The 17,970-nt window shown below is 32.3% G+C and overlaps 1 protein-coding gene across 1 annotated transcript; it reads right to left on the bottom strand.

The window, feature by feature from the left end:
* Window positions 1–5,789: 5,789 nt before the first annotated feature.
* On the bottom strand, window positions 5,790–16,890 carry LOC104248571 (probable phospholipid hydroperoxide glutathione peroxidase). Its single transcript, XM_009804855.2, has 6 exons — window positions 16,549–16,890; window positions 13,718–13,794; window positions 13,559–13,620; window positions 12,251–12,369; window positions 12,001–12,168; window positions 5,790–5,977 (listed from the first exon to the last, which is right to left on the bottom strand). The coding sequence occupies exons 1-6, from the start codon at window positions 16,795–16,797 to the stop codon at window positions 5,948–5,950; spliced, it is 705 nt and encodes a 234-aa protein (XP_009803157.1). The 5' UTR covers window positions 16,798–16,890; the 3' UTR covers window positions 5,790–5,947.
* Window positions 16,891–17,970: the final 1,080 nt, after the last annotated feature.

Genomic DNA, 17,970 nt, shown 5'->3' on the forward strand with positions numbered 1-17,970 from the left:
GGGGTAATTCTGAATAAATATTCCTCTTTTAGAAAAGACATACCTTCGTCTTTTAATAAATTGGAGGCTAACTTTAGACTGAAGAACCCAAAAACGTTAATTGTGTCTTCAACCTTTTCTCCCTTTTTTGTTCTATATTAATAGCTGGCTAAATTTATGATTTACTTTTTCTAAGTTCTAACTACTATATATCGGTTGTGTATTACTTATACATAATTATACATATTATATAAATAAATTATACATATATTATATATCTATATACTTTTTTTTAGGTTAATTCTTTTTTTCTTTTTTTTCCACCTTTAGAAAGTAGGTTAAAGGATTTTTTTTAGTTGTGTTCCAGGATTTACTGATGCTTTTATGCCTTACGTGTTGTAAGGGTGGGTTTCACATTCTGTGGAAAATGAAGAGTCAAAATCAGTGTAGAGGCCCACTTGTAGGAGAAAAAAGGGGCATTTGCATCTATAATTATTTTTTGGGTCACGTTTTAACGTGTGCCCGTTTTGTAAAAAGAAATTGTAAGCGTACCCATTTTTTCGCGTAATTTCAGCATACGGGGCTGAAGTAGCAAAGGCAATCACGCAAAACTTCAGCATTCTAGTAGACGGCTTGAAGTAGCAAGTGTGCTGAAGTTTTTGTTTTAATTGCTGAACTTAAGCATAGTAGCTGAAGTTTTGTTCTCTATTTGCTGAAAGTTTTGTTTGTAATTGCAGAACTTAAACATAGTAGCTGAAGTTTTATTCTCTATTTGCTGAAGTTTTTGTTTGTAATTGCTGAACTTAAGTATAGTAGCTGAAGTTTTGTTCTCTATTTGCTGAAGTTTTTATTTGTAATTGCTGAACTTAAGCATAGTAGCTGAAGTTTTGTTCTCTATTTGCTGAAGTTTTTGTTTGTAATTGCTGAACTTAAGCATAGTAGCTGAAGTTTTGTTCTCTATTTGCTGAAGTTTTTATTTGTAATTGTTGAACTTAAGCATAATAGCTGAAGTTTTGTTCTCTATTTGCTAAAGTTTTTGTTTGTAATTGCACTAAATAAGGTGAAGTTTTTTTGTCCTGGATTCATTAGTTTTGTCATAAAGCTTGTTCAAAAATTTCAGCAAAAGATGTTGAAGTTTTTTTCTCCTGGATTCATTAGTTTTGTTATAATCAGACTACTATAAAATAATCAGATTGCCAACAGTATCTAAATCATAAAATTTTGGAAACAATAAACGTAAAAAGAACAGAATTATCATGAGAAGAATCACTAAGTGTGACCTAAAACTTCCCGTACGTAGAAATATTCACAAATTATTGTCTACTAACTTACGTAATTATTTATAATTTATTTTTAAATAATCTGATAAACATACTTATGGCAATCATCCCATGAACTGAAGTTTCATAGCAGCACCAATAGCAGCAGAAGGAAGAAGAAGAAGAGGAAGAAGAAGAAGAAGAAGAAGGAGAAGGAGGAGGAGGAGGATAAAGGGAGCTGAAGCTGTTTAAAAAGTGGGTACAAATTAAAACTTTTTTAAAAAATGGGTATAGGTTAAATGGGGGCGACCAAATAGGGCGCCCCATGCAATTTTTATCATTTTAGTTAAATGAAATTAAAAAATTTAATCAATGTTTCTCATAATAAATATTTCACATTATTTATAATTTCAATCAATGATGATTGTAAAGTAATCTTCACATGTCCTTTTTTTTTATTGGTGCTAAAAAGCACTTTCCGGAAAGCATGGTCATAATTTATTTTTTCTACTAATGCAGAAGTATTTTTTTTTTAAGAAATTTCATATGACATAAAATACTTTTCAAAGTAAACAGACTTAAGATATTGGCCAAACATGACCTACACTGAACTGAAAAATAGAGCCAGCATTGAGGCACAAGGATAATCCTTTTTTACCTATCCTGGGATGAAGGCATATGTTCTCCAGTAAGCTCCAAAAATTATTAGTATATAATTAGAGACTTGAAAAATGGAAAAATGATTTTTCTTTTCTTTTTTTGCATAAAATACATAAAATTGAAGAATGTTATTTTTATCTTCTGTCTTTTTATTCATCTTTTAAAAGAAAAATTAACAGCAAATTAAAATGGATTATAATGTGACTGCTCTAACAAGACTCAAATTAGAAAAAGCAAATAAATCTTAGTGAAATAAAGCGACTCTTAATTAAAAATCTAAAGATATTTTAAAAAAATATATAAGTAGTTACTATCTGTTAAGTACAGTTATACACAAATAGCAGGCCCATAACCAAAAATAAACTCTAATCATTTGTTTTTGGGGTATTATTATTTTTAACCTACGCCAAAAATTATTTACATTTCAAAGTCAAAAAAGTATATAAGATTTGTATAATTTTTGTATATAACGTATAGAATGTATATATATATAAAAGATATATATTATTTTGAGAGTGGCTATACAGTATCATTTTCTGTCATTTTTTACAAAATTTATCCAATATAATCTTTGTATAATCAATGCATATATTAACACACTAGTACGGTTATGCCCGGGCTAAGGCGGAGCCCAACAACTATGTGAGCAATAATGTGTAAATGTATACCTTGGCTTAACTTTTTCTCTGAGGATTCTTAATGTAACACTATATTAATACTATATTCTTAGTGCGGTTAATACTTTTTCTCTGGCTATATTCACCAATCACCAAATAGAATGAGGCGAACATTTTTAGTTCAGATTGACTGTCCTCTATATTATTTACTTTTCAAAATTTATGTGCTAAGACTTGTACCATGCATTATATTAAATATTGTTTGGTTGTATATTGGTCCACTTTTCTTGTAATAGACAAATTAGTTAATGTACACCTTTAAAAATTTAGCCAATTTTTTTTTTCCTGCCTATTATCGTAAATGATCTATTATATGTAGTGCAAAAAATGTTCTCAGCCTTGCGGCCATTATTGTTGTTAAGCAAATGGTTGCATCTTTGGTGGTTCTTTTAAGAATTCACTTGTTTTCCTTTTGATTTTTTAAGTAAGGTTATGGAGTTAGCGACATGATCTGATAAACGAATTAGAACTGACGAAAGATATTTTCTAATAATTAAGTGTAACCAACTTCCTTCTGTAAATATTTATTGAATTCTTTTTTATATTAATTTAGATTAAACGTAATGTGTTATAGTTTGTTCAATTCTCTTTTACTACTATTTGCCTCTCTAAGTTGCACCTCTATAAATAGACATTAATAAATGAAGATAGCTTTTAAGAGTAAAGATGTTACATTCTCTGTTTGGTAAACTGCAGACCTTTTCCAAAAAAATAAATAAATTAACTTTACACTTGGAATTAAGCAACAACATTAATCTGGTGCAAATATCGTATGAAGGTAAACGAATTTCTAAATCTACTCATAGTTGCTACTAACCCAACTGAAATTCCAAATGCAAAAGGTGAAAATCAGTTTTTGATGGTGATGAATATTGAGCTAAGAGTGAATCACATGGCGACTCATCTCATTCATTATTAGTCTTAATTAATTTGTTGCATCTCATCTTTCCAACTCCAGTGTAATGTGTGACATATTCAAAACCCGAATTTGATGCATTTAATTAATTTGAAGTAATTACTTATAGCATATATTTTTATATTAGTCATGTAATAAAGATATGTTTTATCAACATAACACGAAGTTGCCATCATATAGTGTCTTCTAGAAAAATCTACGCCTTATCAACTTGTTTTTCAAGTTTACCATAGTAAAGACAACTGAATTTATTCTTACCAGGTAACAAATTAAATACGATTGTAGAGATTAAGTAAAAGAATAAAAAAGACAATTTAAGTTCTACAAAAAGTATTTGAACTAAATCCTGAGGAAAAAGTTATTTCCCTTCAAAATAATTTAATGCAATTCTCAATTTATAAGAGTTTAAACTTTCATGCAATCTAATATAGCCCTAAAAAAGATGTCTTTTTATATTTAAAATAATTTAATTATAGAATTTTTCTTTACTCTTATTGAGATGATTTATAACCACAAAAATAGCTTAGGGTTGTTTTAGACCATAAATTTTAAAAGTCTTCTTTTCTTTCTGGGTGAAAATAATTTACATCCTGCTAACTCTGTTTTAAAATTCAAATTCCCCCCCCCCCCAACATTGAGCAATTGTCATTCTCCTCCTCATTTTCTAATTAATTTTTTAAATGCCTATTTTAAACTATATATAATCAATTTTTATATTTCTTTTAAAATTTTCTTAATATCATTATATTTTTTAACATTTTTCTAATATCTATATTATGAACTTGCCTATATAATAACTAAATTGCATTTTTAAAATAAAAAAATGTAAACAATCATACGATTTAATGATATTGAATAATAAAATGATGAGCTGAATAAAACAAATTACTCATATGAATAATTTAATTAATAGTACTTAAATTTCCCAAGCGCAAGATGGAGACTTTCATTAAAAGCATGTGCCTAAACTAACTTAGTAAAATTTGACAATGGCAATACTGACCGAAAGAGTATTTACTTTTATATCGAGCTATTCTAAATGACATTCAAGAGAAAAATAGTATGTTTAAGCATGTACCGAGTTAATTTGATTCATTTGATAAAAAATTTATGCGTCCTTTGAAGTTATTGCAATAGTCTAATCAATAATCATGTATGTCATTTAGAATTGTTATTTCCTAAACGAAAAATTATTTTTATGCCTTCTTGAATAATATACTAACCTAGTATGTAGGATTTAGTTTTATTGTTTAAGTGAGCATATCTCTCCTTTTGAATTTAAATTATAATCTTGGCGACATTTGAAAAATATCATAGAAGTAATGGGTTTGTTTAGCATCTCAATTTGGGGCATGCACCACTTTACTCTTGTATAGACAGTTAGACATTTAGAAGAACATAACTATTCAATCATATAATCAATTGGAACTCTCAAAAGACTTTTCGTTTTTCCCCTTAAAATTATTGACTTCCATAACCACAAATATATACACATGGATGTTTAAATCAAGCTAAGTGGTATCATGGTGTTTCTACCGATGTTATATTGGGAACTAACTAATAATGAAATGAACACTGAGGATAAATAGGGACTTTATATATTATAACTCCAAACATTGAAACATATATATTTTCCTATTCATACGTTATTTTAGAACATATGATGAATTTTAATGAAAAATGTACTATTTTTTGTTGCAATTATGAGCGGATACACAAAAGTTGCTTATTTTAACCATAAGGTTCGCAAGTCGTAATGTTCAAATTATCACTATTTTAAAGTTATTATATTAAGTATTTTATTTTGTGTAATATTATTCCCCTTTTGTTAATATCATTAATTATATTACTTACAGTATATTGGGAGGAAGAAAGCCTATCAACAATCTAAAGATAAAAAAAGGTTATTTCTCCAAAGTGAAACTTCAATGAGTATCTACCTCATTCTTGTGGGGCCACAGTAATGAGATAACTTGGCAGGCAAAATGACACGTTAATGAGATATCAAAGATGAGCAAATTGGTCTTCACAACTAAAAATAAAAAAAGGGCTACAATAGTAATACACACTGGTCCAATCAAAATAAACACAGAAGAAGGTGAAAATTCAATTTTGTCCCTGTTGGACAACAAACACACAGCACGACCCGAAGCTCCTTAACTGTCCCTTATATATAATGTTCACTTATACACACAGCACGTAGTATATTAATGTTCACAGTGAACCCTATTATACATGAAGTATTATTAAGCCAAAACTCATTTCTTGTTAATTTAAGTTCAAACACAAAACCACAACTTAATCAGCAAAACCATCCTTGAGATATATCAACTTTTCATATCATTTTAAAGCAAAAGTTGAGAGTGGATACATATAATTGTGAACATCTAAGAGGTGGCATTATACCATTTTCCTCCCTCATATGTACATAAAGCAGGAATCAGTCTCCATACAAGTTATGCCGCCAAAAGTTTCTGAATATCCTTCTGCAACAGATTAAAACACATTACTCCACTTTGCAACAACAAAACCAGCAGAATCTATGAATGCAGTTGATTAAAAAAATAGAAACAGCCATGTGATGTCCGAGCCAAGTAGCGCGAACCTCAGATTATTTTACTAGGTACCTGCTACTTCTCACCAGCACAAATATCGAATAACTCTGCTCAACATGGCTTTTATAGATGGAAACTTTCCTAATATTTTCTGCCCATCTAAACATCTAAGGGGTCATTTGGTTGGGAAACAAGTTATCCCAGGATTAATTATCCTAGAATTGTTATCCAATCCCACCCCTTCAATAGGGATAAAAATAACACTACAATCCCGGGATTAGTTATACCGCGATTTTATCCCAATTAAACGTAGGATAAATTCATCTCAAATTTAATCCCGGGATTAATTATCCCTTATTGCTTGTACCAACGACCCCTAAAAGTGCAATCAACAAGTGTCTTGTGTTTAATGACAAACTCTGAAAGCAGTTTCATGTCAGTATTCCTTTGTGAATCAGGGATTCCCAGAAGCTAGGTAGTTACTGCAACTTCATTCAGTCAAGTTGTAAGTGCACTCATACTGGAGTATTTAGATACAAACTCACACGCCATGGCTTATGATCATTTACCGGGCTACTTACAGGTGAGATTAGTTTCTAGTTAAGATTCTGGGGCAGAGTTCTACCGCGCACTAGGTTAAGTACAAATACTTTTTTTTTTTTTTTGATGAAGTAATAATAGATTTCATTGTTGGCATCACGAAGATGCATAATAATACAAAAGTTATGGAAGCAAAAAAGACATTGTTAACTCAATTACAAAAAGACTATTCTAGTACCAGGGAGCTAACGAAGTTCAACAAGTTGTCAGGAGAATCTAAGGGGGAAAGATAATGCCAACTATAAAGATACAAAAGACATCTAGCCTTGAGGGAATGATTTGGAGTTGATAAACCTTCAAAACATCTGTTGTAGGTCGAAAGTCCATTTTGTTTACGAAGTTAAAAAACATGAATTTATTCGATACTAAAATATTCTATCTCGCTTTCCCTTTCTTGTATTATTTTCTCCCGCTCCCTTGCTCTTCTCTCACCTCCTTTCTCTTTTTCAGTTTTCTCTCATCTTGGTGCTATATCAATTTCGTACCAAGTATGGGATCCGATTTTTATGCTGATTTGCTATGATGGTCGCCCATCGACGAAAATGACGACACCCCCTCCCCCTTTCTTTTTTTAAGGCTTTGCACAAGTAATTCTCCAACGGCAGGTTAACTACGGCATTATGTTAATTTGTTAGAAATGAGTTTTTTTTACCAGAGAAGATTGACGTAGAACATGAAGATATTATACACTATCCTGTTTAATATATTACTTTCATCTATATTTATCTTTCACCTTGAAATGAAGTTTTATCCATTAGTTAGAGATGATCTCATCTATTAATTGGGAATAAGGTTATAAATTGTCTTATCTTCTTTAAGTTGATAGTAGATTCTCAGTGTTATCAAAGGCGAAAAGCACAAAAAAACTCTAAAGTCTATTAGGCCTTTAAGCGCAAATAAAGCATGGGCTTTAACGAAGAAAGACGCAAATGGAGAAAGACTACAAATATGTATGTGTAGTCCAAGGCTAATATCAATACGCATGAATACCAAATATAAGGACAAAGAAATTGAAGAAAATTTAAGATAAAGCAAAATATCAATGGCTTAGTGTCACCTCTTTAGGATTACGCTCATTGACAAGAAAAGTATGCCTTCTTGATGACAACACTGAAGCGCTCAACATATTTTGAGCCTCGCTTTAGGGCTTAAGCGCATTTTAAGAGCGCCTTTGATAACACTTCATTCTCTTAATCTTTTTGCTAGGGATAAAGTTCCAATTGGTCCTAGAGCTTTGAGTTGTTCTACACTCCCTATCCTGTAACAGAGCTCCAGCGAATTTTGTTGGAGAAACTTTAATAACAGTTAATATTAATAAATTGATTTGACATCACAAGGGGTCTTTATCTCCTTTCTCATGAGTTCTCTTTCTCCTAGCTTCCTCTGCCAAATTCTCTTCCTCAGTTTTTTATTTTTTTGCTAAAAGTAAAATCAAGTTCTCTCTTAGTCTTCTCCCTTCCTCTAATTCTCTCTATATTTAAGTCTCTTTTTCTTCTCTATCTCATTCTCCTCTGTTCTTCTCCTACTCTCCTCTTCGTCATTTCTTTCTGTGCATCGTCTATTCTCCCTTTCTTTATGTTACCTCAATTTGGTATCAGAGCTAATGCTTGAATACATTACAACGCTTCTAGCACCCAATTAATTATAAAATACTCACCAACACACCTGCTGCAAGGAACCCAATCTACGGCATTCAACAAATGTTTCTTCATTATTCAAGTCGAAGACGCAATAAGACAGCTATATCTCTTAGTTTTATTATCTTTGAAAGTTGGAAACTGTAATTATGGTTTTGTGGAACACCACTGCAAGTGAAAACTCGATCTACCCCAAGTCAATGGCCAACAACAAATCTCATCAGTGAAGAGATTGTCACATGCTACTATGGGATCAACAAGACGAGTTATGTTCCATAAGTCCACATTTTCTTATGCTACACCAACAGTCTCATTTGTTGAGGTTGAAATTTCACAAGGAGAAAGTTCTAGATAAAAGGTTGCAGTATCATTATTTTTCTTAGATAAATGCAAACGATTGAAGATGTTACACATATACCTAGGCTGGATGCTTTCGGAGAATGATATGATAGATGAAGATGGTAACGTCGAATCAAAATAGGATGGTTGAAACGGAGAAGTGCTAAGGTGGTATTATGTGATACAAGATACCTATGAAAGTGAAAGGCAAGTTGTACAAAACGGCTGTAAGACCATCAATGATATAGAGTTAATGTTGGGCATTTTTCTCAACATATCCACAAGATAGTGTTGCAGAAATGCAAATGTAAGATGGATATCCAGTCATATGAGATTAGATAATATTAAAAAGGACCACATTTGACAGAAGGTGCAAGTAGCACACACAGAGAACAAAAGAGGGAGATTGCTTGGTATGGTTTGGTCATGTCCTACGGGTGTTTATCAGATGCATCGGTCAGTAGGTGTGGAACGATGCTAAGTGAATGTGTTAAAAAGAGATGAGATAGACCTAAAAATCACACGGAATGAAGTTTTCTCGAAAACTCCACTTGGAATCCATGTAGACCTAGACCTAGCGAGAAATAGGGCACAATGGAAGATCTATATAGGAGATACCAATTACTTAGGATTAAGTTTTAGCAAGGTAGTACGTTTACTATAAGTCTAACGTTTGCTTAGGAGTCTACTATTCTTGTTTGAGATTTATATGCCGATAGAAAATGTAGAGACTCTTAGGCCTCATTTCTTTTTTTTTAAGATTAAAACGTTTGAATCTGAATATATATCTGAATAATAAGATGTGTATTAAGATTAAGACATCTGAATATCATGATGTGTATTAAGATCTGAATACTAAATGATTAAGACTGTTTGTTTTTTTAACATCTGAATATATAAATTTATCTTTATTTAAAAATTGATAAACATAAAATTCAAATAAAATACTAATTAATCTAATATTCTATATATATATATATATATGGTAATTGATGGTGGTGATAGCTAATGGAGGTGCCTGTGAGTGCCGACTAGAGGCAGTGGTTGGTGGTGATTTTGGTTGAAGGTGGTGGTTTCAGGTAGTAGCTAGTGGTGAATGGTAGCGATAGGGTGAGGATAATGGGGGGTGATGATAGTTAATAAATGATTTGGGGGGGGGGGTTGGTGGCGATTGAGGAAGATGATGATGGGTGGTGGTAGTTTATAATGGTGGGCGATGTCGGCTATGGTTATTGATGGTGATGGGGTGGTAGGTTGTGGTAATTGAGCTGTGTGAGTGTGTGGTTATGATTGAGAATGATGGTGGTGGGGGTGGTGGGTGGTGGTAGTGGTGGCGGCTATGGTTGAGGATAGTGGTGGTGGTAGCTGATAATGGTAGGCGGTGGCGGCAGTTAGTAATAATTGTGGATGATAGCATCTTAATAAAACTAAGTCTTTGTTATAGATCTTCATCATACAGACCTGTTCAGACCCATTAAGTGGTTGTGAAGTAAAAAAAAAACACTTAATGATTAAGATATTATTAAGATTCAGACTTTAAAATCAAACGCACTTAATGTTTGAGATCTGAATGATTAAGATTTAGACCTCCATTAAGTGCAAACAAATGAGGCCTTAGTGTAGGAAAAACTAATCTATAAATGTAGAGACTCTTAGTGTAGGAAAAACTAATCTATCTATCTATTTATATATAATTCTGGTCTTAGAAGATTTGATGTGGCAGGTAAAAATGTCCTAAATCAGCACAAGGTAGTGCAATCCATTTTACTTACCCATTCGATGGGTTGAGGGAAATTTTGCATATCCATAACATATAAAAGATATTACTTTCTATTCAGTGAGGATTCATATAGTCGACCCCTACTTGTTTGCGACTGAAGAATAGTAGTAGTTATTATTATAATAACATATAAAAAATGGTAAAGTTTTCTCATTGAAAATGCTTACTAAGCAAACGTATTAGAATATTAAATAACTTAGACTGTAATACAGTACTCCTTGCCTCGCCTCGCCTCATTGCTAGTCCTATTTTCAGTTTTATTTCACTCTTATATATATATTTTACACTTATATCAATTGGGAAGAGAATGTTTTGGATCTCTATTCAAAACTGTCCAAAATGGGCAATGACCAAATTGTTTGAGATACAAAAACAAAAATTTCTTCAAACTACTGAATAAATCCCAAATACACGCAAACCTTTACCTTATCAAAAAAAAAAAAAATCCCAAATACATGTAATGTGGTTATAATAATTCGCGCATTGCTCCTAAGGTAAGACTTGAAGCACATTTAGTGCTTGCATCGTAGCTAAGCCAATCATGACCATCCTTAACCATCAATATCAGACTAGGTGCTTAACATATAGTTCCCAAATCTCAAAGAGGATGAATTATATACGAGAATTTCGGTTTACCACTAGGAAGAAGACTAACCATCAATGTCAGACTAGGTGCTTAACATACAGTTCCCAAATCTCAAAGAGGATGAATTATATAGGAGAATTTCGGTTTACCACTAGGAAGAAGACTGACCTCTTTTCTCTCTTGTGATCCTAATTCCTAAAAAATTTCATTTCCAAATAAGATCCTATGAAAAAGGGAAGTAAGAGAGATCCACCACTTAGCATGATAAAGTTATTATCATTAGCACAAGCCTATGATCACTAGACCAGGGAATGCAATCTTTTGACTTAGAAGCTCTTAATGGGGATCAGTAGCGTCTTCCTCGGTTGGTAGGGTGGCATGAATGGAGCTTCCAGGAGTTAGTGCATTGGATTCCTTGGAAACTGCATCTAGTAGAGTTGACTGAAGACCAAAGCAATCTCCTTTCTAGTCTAGTCTAGGCTACACCAAAAAAACCGGGCCGAACTTCTAAACCGCCTGCTTCCATAGAACAATATCGTGGCAACATAGACCAAAGTGATCATACTGGATGCAAGCTGATCATTGGATTCCTGGGCAACTGCATCTAGTAGAGCTGACTGAAGACCAAAGCAATCTCCTTTCTAGTCTAGTCTGGGCTACACCAAAAAAACCTGGCCGAACTTCTAGACCGCCCGTTTCCATAGAACAATATCATGGCAACATAGACCAAAGTGGTCATACTGGATGCAAGCTGAGGTTGCTGAATCATGTGGCTCGTTTACACAAAATTACCAGATTTATCAAAGTCTATTCTAATTCTTCTTTTTCCTTTTAATATCCATCTATTCTTTCCCTCGAGTTATAAAATGAACTATGAGTTAGTGCGAGACAAATTCTATCACACCGCTGTGTGAAATAGCTAATAATTAGCAAACTTTAAACCAATTAATATGAAGCTTTCATGATTCCAAACACTGTATATATACATCAGACAATGTAAAAGGATGAGTACCTCTATTTGGATAGGTGACGTTGTTGGTGGGTACCTCTCAACAACTTTACCATTTTTGTCCACAAGAAACTTCTCAAAATTCCACTTAACCAGATCACCTAAAAATCCTCCTGCACTTGATTTTAGGAACTGGTAAACTGGTGCCGTGTTAGGACCGTTCACATCGACCTGTTTCATATCATTTTTAGTCCTTTGTTTATACCAGTATGGCACCCCATAAACTTTATGTGCAGGGAAAGTTAACGCAAACCTTGTCAAATATTGGGAATTCAGCTTTAAACCGAGTGCAGGCAAACTGTTTAATCTCTGGATTAGATCCTGGCTCTTGAGCCCCAAATTGATTACATGGAAAAGCAAGAATCTCAAGTCCTGCAAGGAATGTGATCAACTAAGTTGGAAAGATCTGAACAGGTTTAAACTATATGCTTTTAACAAGACACTGAACAGTGAAAAATAAAACGTTGACATTGAAATTGTTAAAACAGTACATATTCAATAGCTATGCAATAAAAGAAATAGTGATAAAAAATTTAATATGTATTTTAAGCCTGTGGTGCAATGAAAATATAACATGGATGTGGTAATAGCATGCCTCATTAATCATTAGGCAGGGGACTAGAGAGGCATCAGATGTCTTTTTGGTTGAACTAAGTAAACAAATTTGCATGACCTATGAGATAGCAGTGAATAGGAGTTCTTGCAGTTTCTGCTCTCGGGAAATGGAAAACTACAGAATTTTTCGAAGAAGATTAGACTGTTGCCGCACAATACTACCTCACAGTATAGCCATTGTAAAACGTACAGTTTCATGACTTCTATTGACTTGCTCATACACCTGAAAATGTAGATACTATAGCTCAATGAAGATATGCACCTCTTATTCCATAAATGTTTACACCCGGATTAGTAATTATTTGTTTCAAAGTAATTATGAAACATCACTGTTGCTCAAGCAGACTAAGGGGCATAGACCATCAACTCAAGAGAGCATCTTAAATAAGAGAAGCTGACATGATAAGACTCCTTTTGTCCCCTAATATATCACCGCGACGAACTCTATGATCATGCCATTCAGGTTTCATTTAGTTGTCGTGCAAATGTTAGTACGGTTAGCTTAGACCTTTAATATGAGTAAACTATAACATTACTTTTTTCCCTTGTACTGTATCTGTTATACATTAAGGCACTTCATGGGCAATGGTGGAACCAGAATTTTTACTAAGCATGTCAACATATAAAAAATTGGGCACATGAAGAAGCCAAGGGTTTTCAACATTGAGTATATATACATAATTTTTTTTTATCTAACTACACAGTGTAATTTTCCGGCGAATTGAAAAACCTTTCTTAAAGGTGGCTCCGCAACTGTTCATGAGGAACTAAAAGCAGCACCACGAATTATACATGTTCAAGAGAAGTACTCTCATTTCTACAGAGATTCAACATAATTAATAGACACACAAAATTAAAAAAAATTAAAAAAAAAAGGTTAACCGGAAAAGGGGTGGGAGAGAGAAAAGAAGGGAAACCAATTTCAATCCTAAAGCATGTAGGTTACCTTTAGTTTTATACTTCTCATACACCTGAGAGAGCTCTGTGTAATTTGATGTCGTCAAGCCACTGAATCAAAAATCAGTTCTCCAGTCAGATCACTTATATTGCTGTAAAATTATCCTGAATCTTAAACATTCAGGTACAAATTGAGGAGAGAGAGTACCATCTGGAAGCAACATTGACAATTAGAAGAACCTTTCCCTTAAATTTGCTAAGTGGGACATCTTTCCCATCAATATCCTGCATCAAAACATAAACATCAACAAGGAACATACTTATCAATATTCGGCATAGCAAAATCCAAAATAAAGCATCAGGTACAATCTTATCTCTTTAGCTGAGGACATATTTTTGCTAGCATCTCTTTCAGCACAAAAAAAAATTATTAAGTGATATCAAGATGTATTAAGGATGTTTCGTGATATTGTTATAGTAGGGATTCGAATGGATAAACGAAGAAACCGAGAAATCTTTGATTCCTTTCGTGATAATAACTTACGTCAAGAATTATGAGTTTATTTAGACAATCAACCATATCGATAATCAATCATGTCATATTTTTTATTGAAGATCAATCTAGTTATAGTAGAATCCATAACCGCAGGGTAACAATTTACGGGATTATTAATTTTTGAAAGCTAAAAGTGTGTCATTAGTACACCAAGTTGGTGTTTATTTTACACAGAGCATACTGTGGAAAAATACATCATGCTTCTGATATTGCCATTAGGTAATTAGAACAAGCGAAGGAAATCATCCATCAGACTTCAGAGTATTAGTATTGCACCATACACTCGCCCAAAATCATATTTTACTTCCATTTAACAGTGCACTTGATGAATGTTACCTCCTTTGTGTACCAACCATACTATTTGATACCACAACCTTCCTCCACATGGCACCCTTTACTCTAGCATATATACATGGCATTTTTTCTTGGTTAAAGAACTTCAGTCCGAATGACCAAGCTGCTAGCCTCAAGTGAGGCAGTAACTCTTTCCTAATGCATGTGGTGGAAATCTTTAACTCAATTTGCTCCATCCGACAGAAAGACCCTCATTAAATGCTTCAGTTTTTTGCAAAATTGCTGTTGGGATAGAAAACAAGGGCATAAATACATGGGATACTTGACAGGCTGCGGTATTCAAGTGGTCACCCTCCTTTAGAAAAATATTATCTAGTCCAACCTTTTTTCAAATTTATAGTGTAACATATGGGTTCAAGGGAATCCAATAGCTTTTGCCTAGACCCGGTATATGTATTAAAAGTCCACTATGATCCCACTTATTATTGTATATTAACATGAAGTTGTTGTAGAAACCCATAAACTTCAAATCCTGAATCACCTCGTACTAAGCATATGCCCTCTGTACATGAGTATATGTAAAGCTTATCATTTACTAATTACAGAATGAGTAGGCACTAGACAAGGTTTATTTTTCTCAACTATGAAAATTCACACTATCAAGTAAACATAACCACCAATATAATCACCTTAAATTGGACAAAATGCAATCTTCTAAACCGCATTGGAACAGTATACATACTTGAAATATCATGGTCATCAAAGATAAATTCTAATAACAACTGAAACTCTATAATAAATACTACATGTTTCTGAGTCTTAAGAGAAAAAAATTACTCCTTCTAAGATGATTTATAGCTACGGGAACGTTAATGACTTATTTTAGACCAGGAGTTTCAAACAATTTTTCTCTCTTAAATTTCGTACTCAGTCAAACAACATCACACAAAATGGGAACGGAGGGAGTACATGTTTCTTACTCTAAGGGGTCGTTTGGTTGGGAAACAAGTTATTCCACTATTAATTATCCCGGTATTAGTTATCTCTGGATTGTTATTCCATCCTAATCCCGGGATTAGTTATACCACAATTTTATCCCAACCAAAGTAGAATAAACTCATCTCAAATTTAATCCGGGATTAATTATCCTTATTCCTTGTACCAAACGAGCTTAGAAAAAAAAAAGAAATTACTCCCTCTGTTCTAATTTATATGGCATAATTTCCGTTTTAATCTATTTAAAAAGAAAGACATATTTCTATACTTTAAACAATTTAAGACATATTTCTATACTTTAAACAATTTAACTATAAAATATCTATTTACCTTAATGAGATTTTATAGCCACAAAAATATCTATGGCTTGTTTTACACCAAAAGTTTCAAAAGTTGATCTTACTTTGTTAAACTATGTAACGGTGGGTGGAGCTAGAATGTGTCTACAAGTTCGGCCAAACCCAATAGTTTTTGTTCAAACCTTGTATTTGTCTTAAAAATAACATTAAGTATGTACAAAATATTAATTTTGAACCCAGTAACTTAAAAGAATTAGAATCTTGAAACCAGAAGCTTAAAATTCTGGCTCCACCTGTGATGGGCCAGAGGGAGTAACATATTTTGTATAGTCTTAGCTAGCGTTTGGCCATAGATTCCAAATTTGTTTTGAAAAATCTGATTTGGGTGAAGTTTAGTTCAAAGATGAAAATGTATTTTGGACATCAGATTTCAAAACATATTTCAAAAAAAAATAAATGAAATGACTTATACCACAAGTTCTAAAAAGTATCACAAATACCCAACAGTAACTTCATCAATAACATTCATTATCATTATCACAAACCATAGTCCTGAACATAAATAAATTTGGTACAAAATTATCACTTTTATGATAAACAACGTAATAGACTATGAGATGATCAAGAATGCGGAGCAACATTGTTACAAAATAATAAATAGTGGGCTCTTTTATAAAAGACAAAAGCTTGGGGCAATTTCTAAAAAAATGTAATTGTAATCTTTTGGGGCAAAACTAACTTTTGAGCTGGTTTTGGTATTTGTATTTTGGTATTTGGGAATTTGCCAAAATATAAATAAAATTTATAAACAAATATGTATTTGCCACAAAAAAAAAAAAAAAATTGGCAAAATCTATGGCCAAGAAATTGAATTCACATGAGAGAATATAATACCTTAACAGTGAAGTCATGAATAGTTTTCTCAGTAGCAGCTCTAGCAGAGATTGTGCCCATAACCTTGGACTTTAATGAAGACCCAGAAAAATTAGAGATTGGTAAACTGAAACCATATTGTAAAAATGAAGATTTAGTAGAGCTTAAAGTCGGTTTATAAGAAGAAAAAAGAGAAGATTTATAGTTAAGGTTCAGTTTGGCTTGAGAAAAAACAGGGCATATTGGTGAAAATACTGCAAAAGAAGCCATTTGGGTGTGGATTTCAGATTTCCAAAAACCTCAAATGAAAGTGAGAAGTTTGAAGAATTTGTTATTTTGATTTTTTTAAAACTAATTTCTTAGGAGTGGAATGTAATTATCCACGTGGTTGTTTCATTGCCTTTTGGTTCGATTTTCTTTTTCTTTTTTTGCTTTTTCAGTTATTCAAACTATTTGACCAATTTTCTTTGAGAGTCTGATCAATTTTTGATATAAAATTAAACAAAATTAATCTATAATTTTATAATTTAAAATGACGGATCCAAGATTTGACCATTATGTGTTTGCGTTTGGAATTTTATCATAAATCATTTGATTTATTGAGCTTAAAATTTATTATATACACTTATTTAGTGAATTTTTAACATATATATAAAGTTCAAGGCGTGATTGAATTAAAGTGAACACATACATTATATACGGATCCACCATGATCGGAGGAGATTTGACTATTAGCCTGTTTTTGCTAAGTTGTAAAAATTAGCTTATTTTGAGAAGTATTTTTTCAAAAATATTTTTCAAAAACGTACTTACTTACAACAATAGTTGTATTTAGCTAATCAATTTGAAAAGTACATTTAAGCAACAGTTTGTGACTGACCAAGCTTTTCAAAAAGTATTTTAAATATCAAATTACGAATAAGGACAAAAAGAGATTTACTTAGCAGTTAATATTATATAAGTAGATCAATAAATTACAAATATTTATTATTAAGAATAATAATTATGTTTATTTATTTTATTTAAGTAAAATATGAAAATAAATTTGAAAAGTACTTTATTCATTCAAGATGATTTAAATATATAAAAAAATTATTCAACAAATATGAAAGTTCACTCCAAAAGTTATTATATATTTATATCTATATATTAACATAAAATAGGGCCTTAGAAAGTGATGTGGCATCTCTTATTGATGAGGAAATGTATTTATCTATTTTCTTAGAATTTTAGGGCTTTTTCTTCTATTTTTCACACAATAAACTCAATTAATAAATTTAAAAGATTAATTCCATGAAATGGTGCATTAGTTTTCTTAATTTACACCTATTATGTCTCATCTCTTTCGTCATTACTATGTGTTGTTATCTAGTGTAATTTTTTGGTAAGGGGATTCAGGTAAACCTCTTCCGCCCCCTAAGTCCTTCCTGATTTTTTTTTTGT

Source organism: Nicotiana sylvestris, chromosome 12, assembly GCF_000393655.2.
Source record: "Nicotiana sylvestris chromosome 12, ASM39365v2, whole genome shotgun sequence".
Lineage (NCBI taxonomy): Eukaryota > Viridiplantae > Streptophyta > Magnoliopsida > Solanales > Solanaceae > Nicotiana > Nicotiana sylvestris.

Coding starts and splice junctions, on each gene's coding strand:
- LOC104248571 (XM_009804855.2), bottom strand. CDS start 16,797: ATGGCTTCTTTTGCAGTATTTTCACCAATATGCCCTGTTTTTTCTCAA. Junction 12,169..12,250: donor AATTCCCAATATTTGACAAG/GTTTGCGTTAAC, acceptor GATATGAAACAG/GTCGATGTGAACGGTCCTAA. Junction 5,978..12,000: donor CGTCACCTATCCAAATAGAG/GTACTCATCCTT, acceptor AATCTGTTGCAG/AAGGATATTCAGAAACTTTT.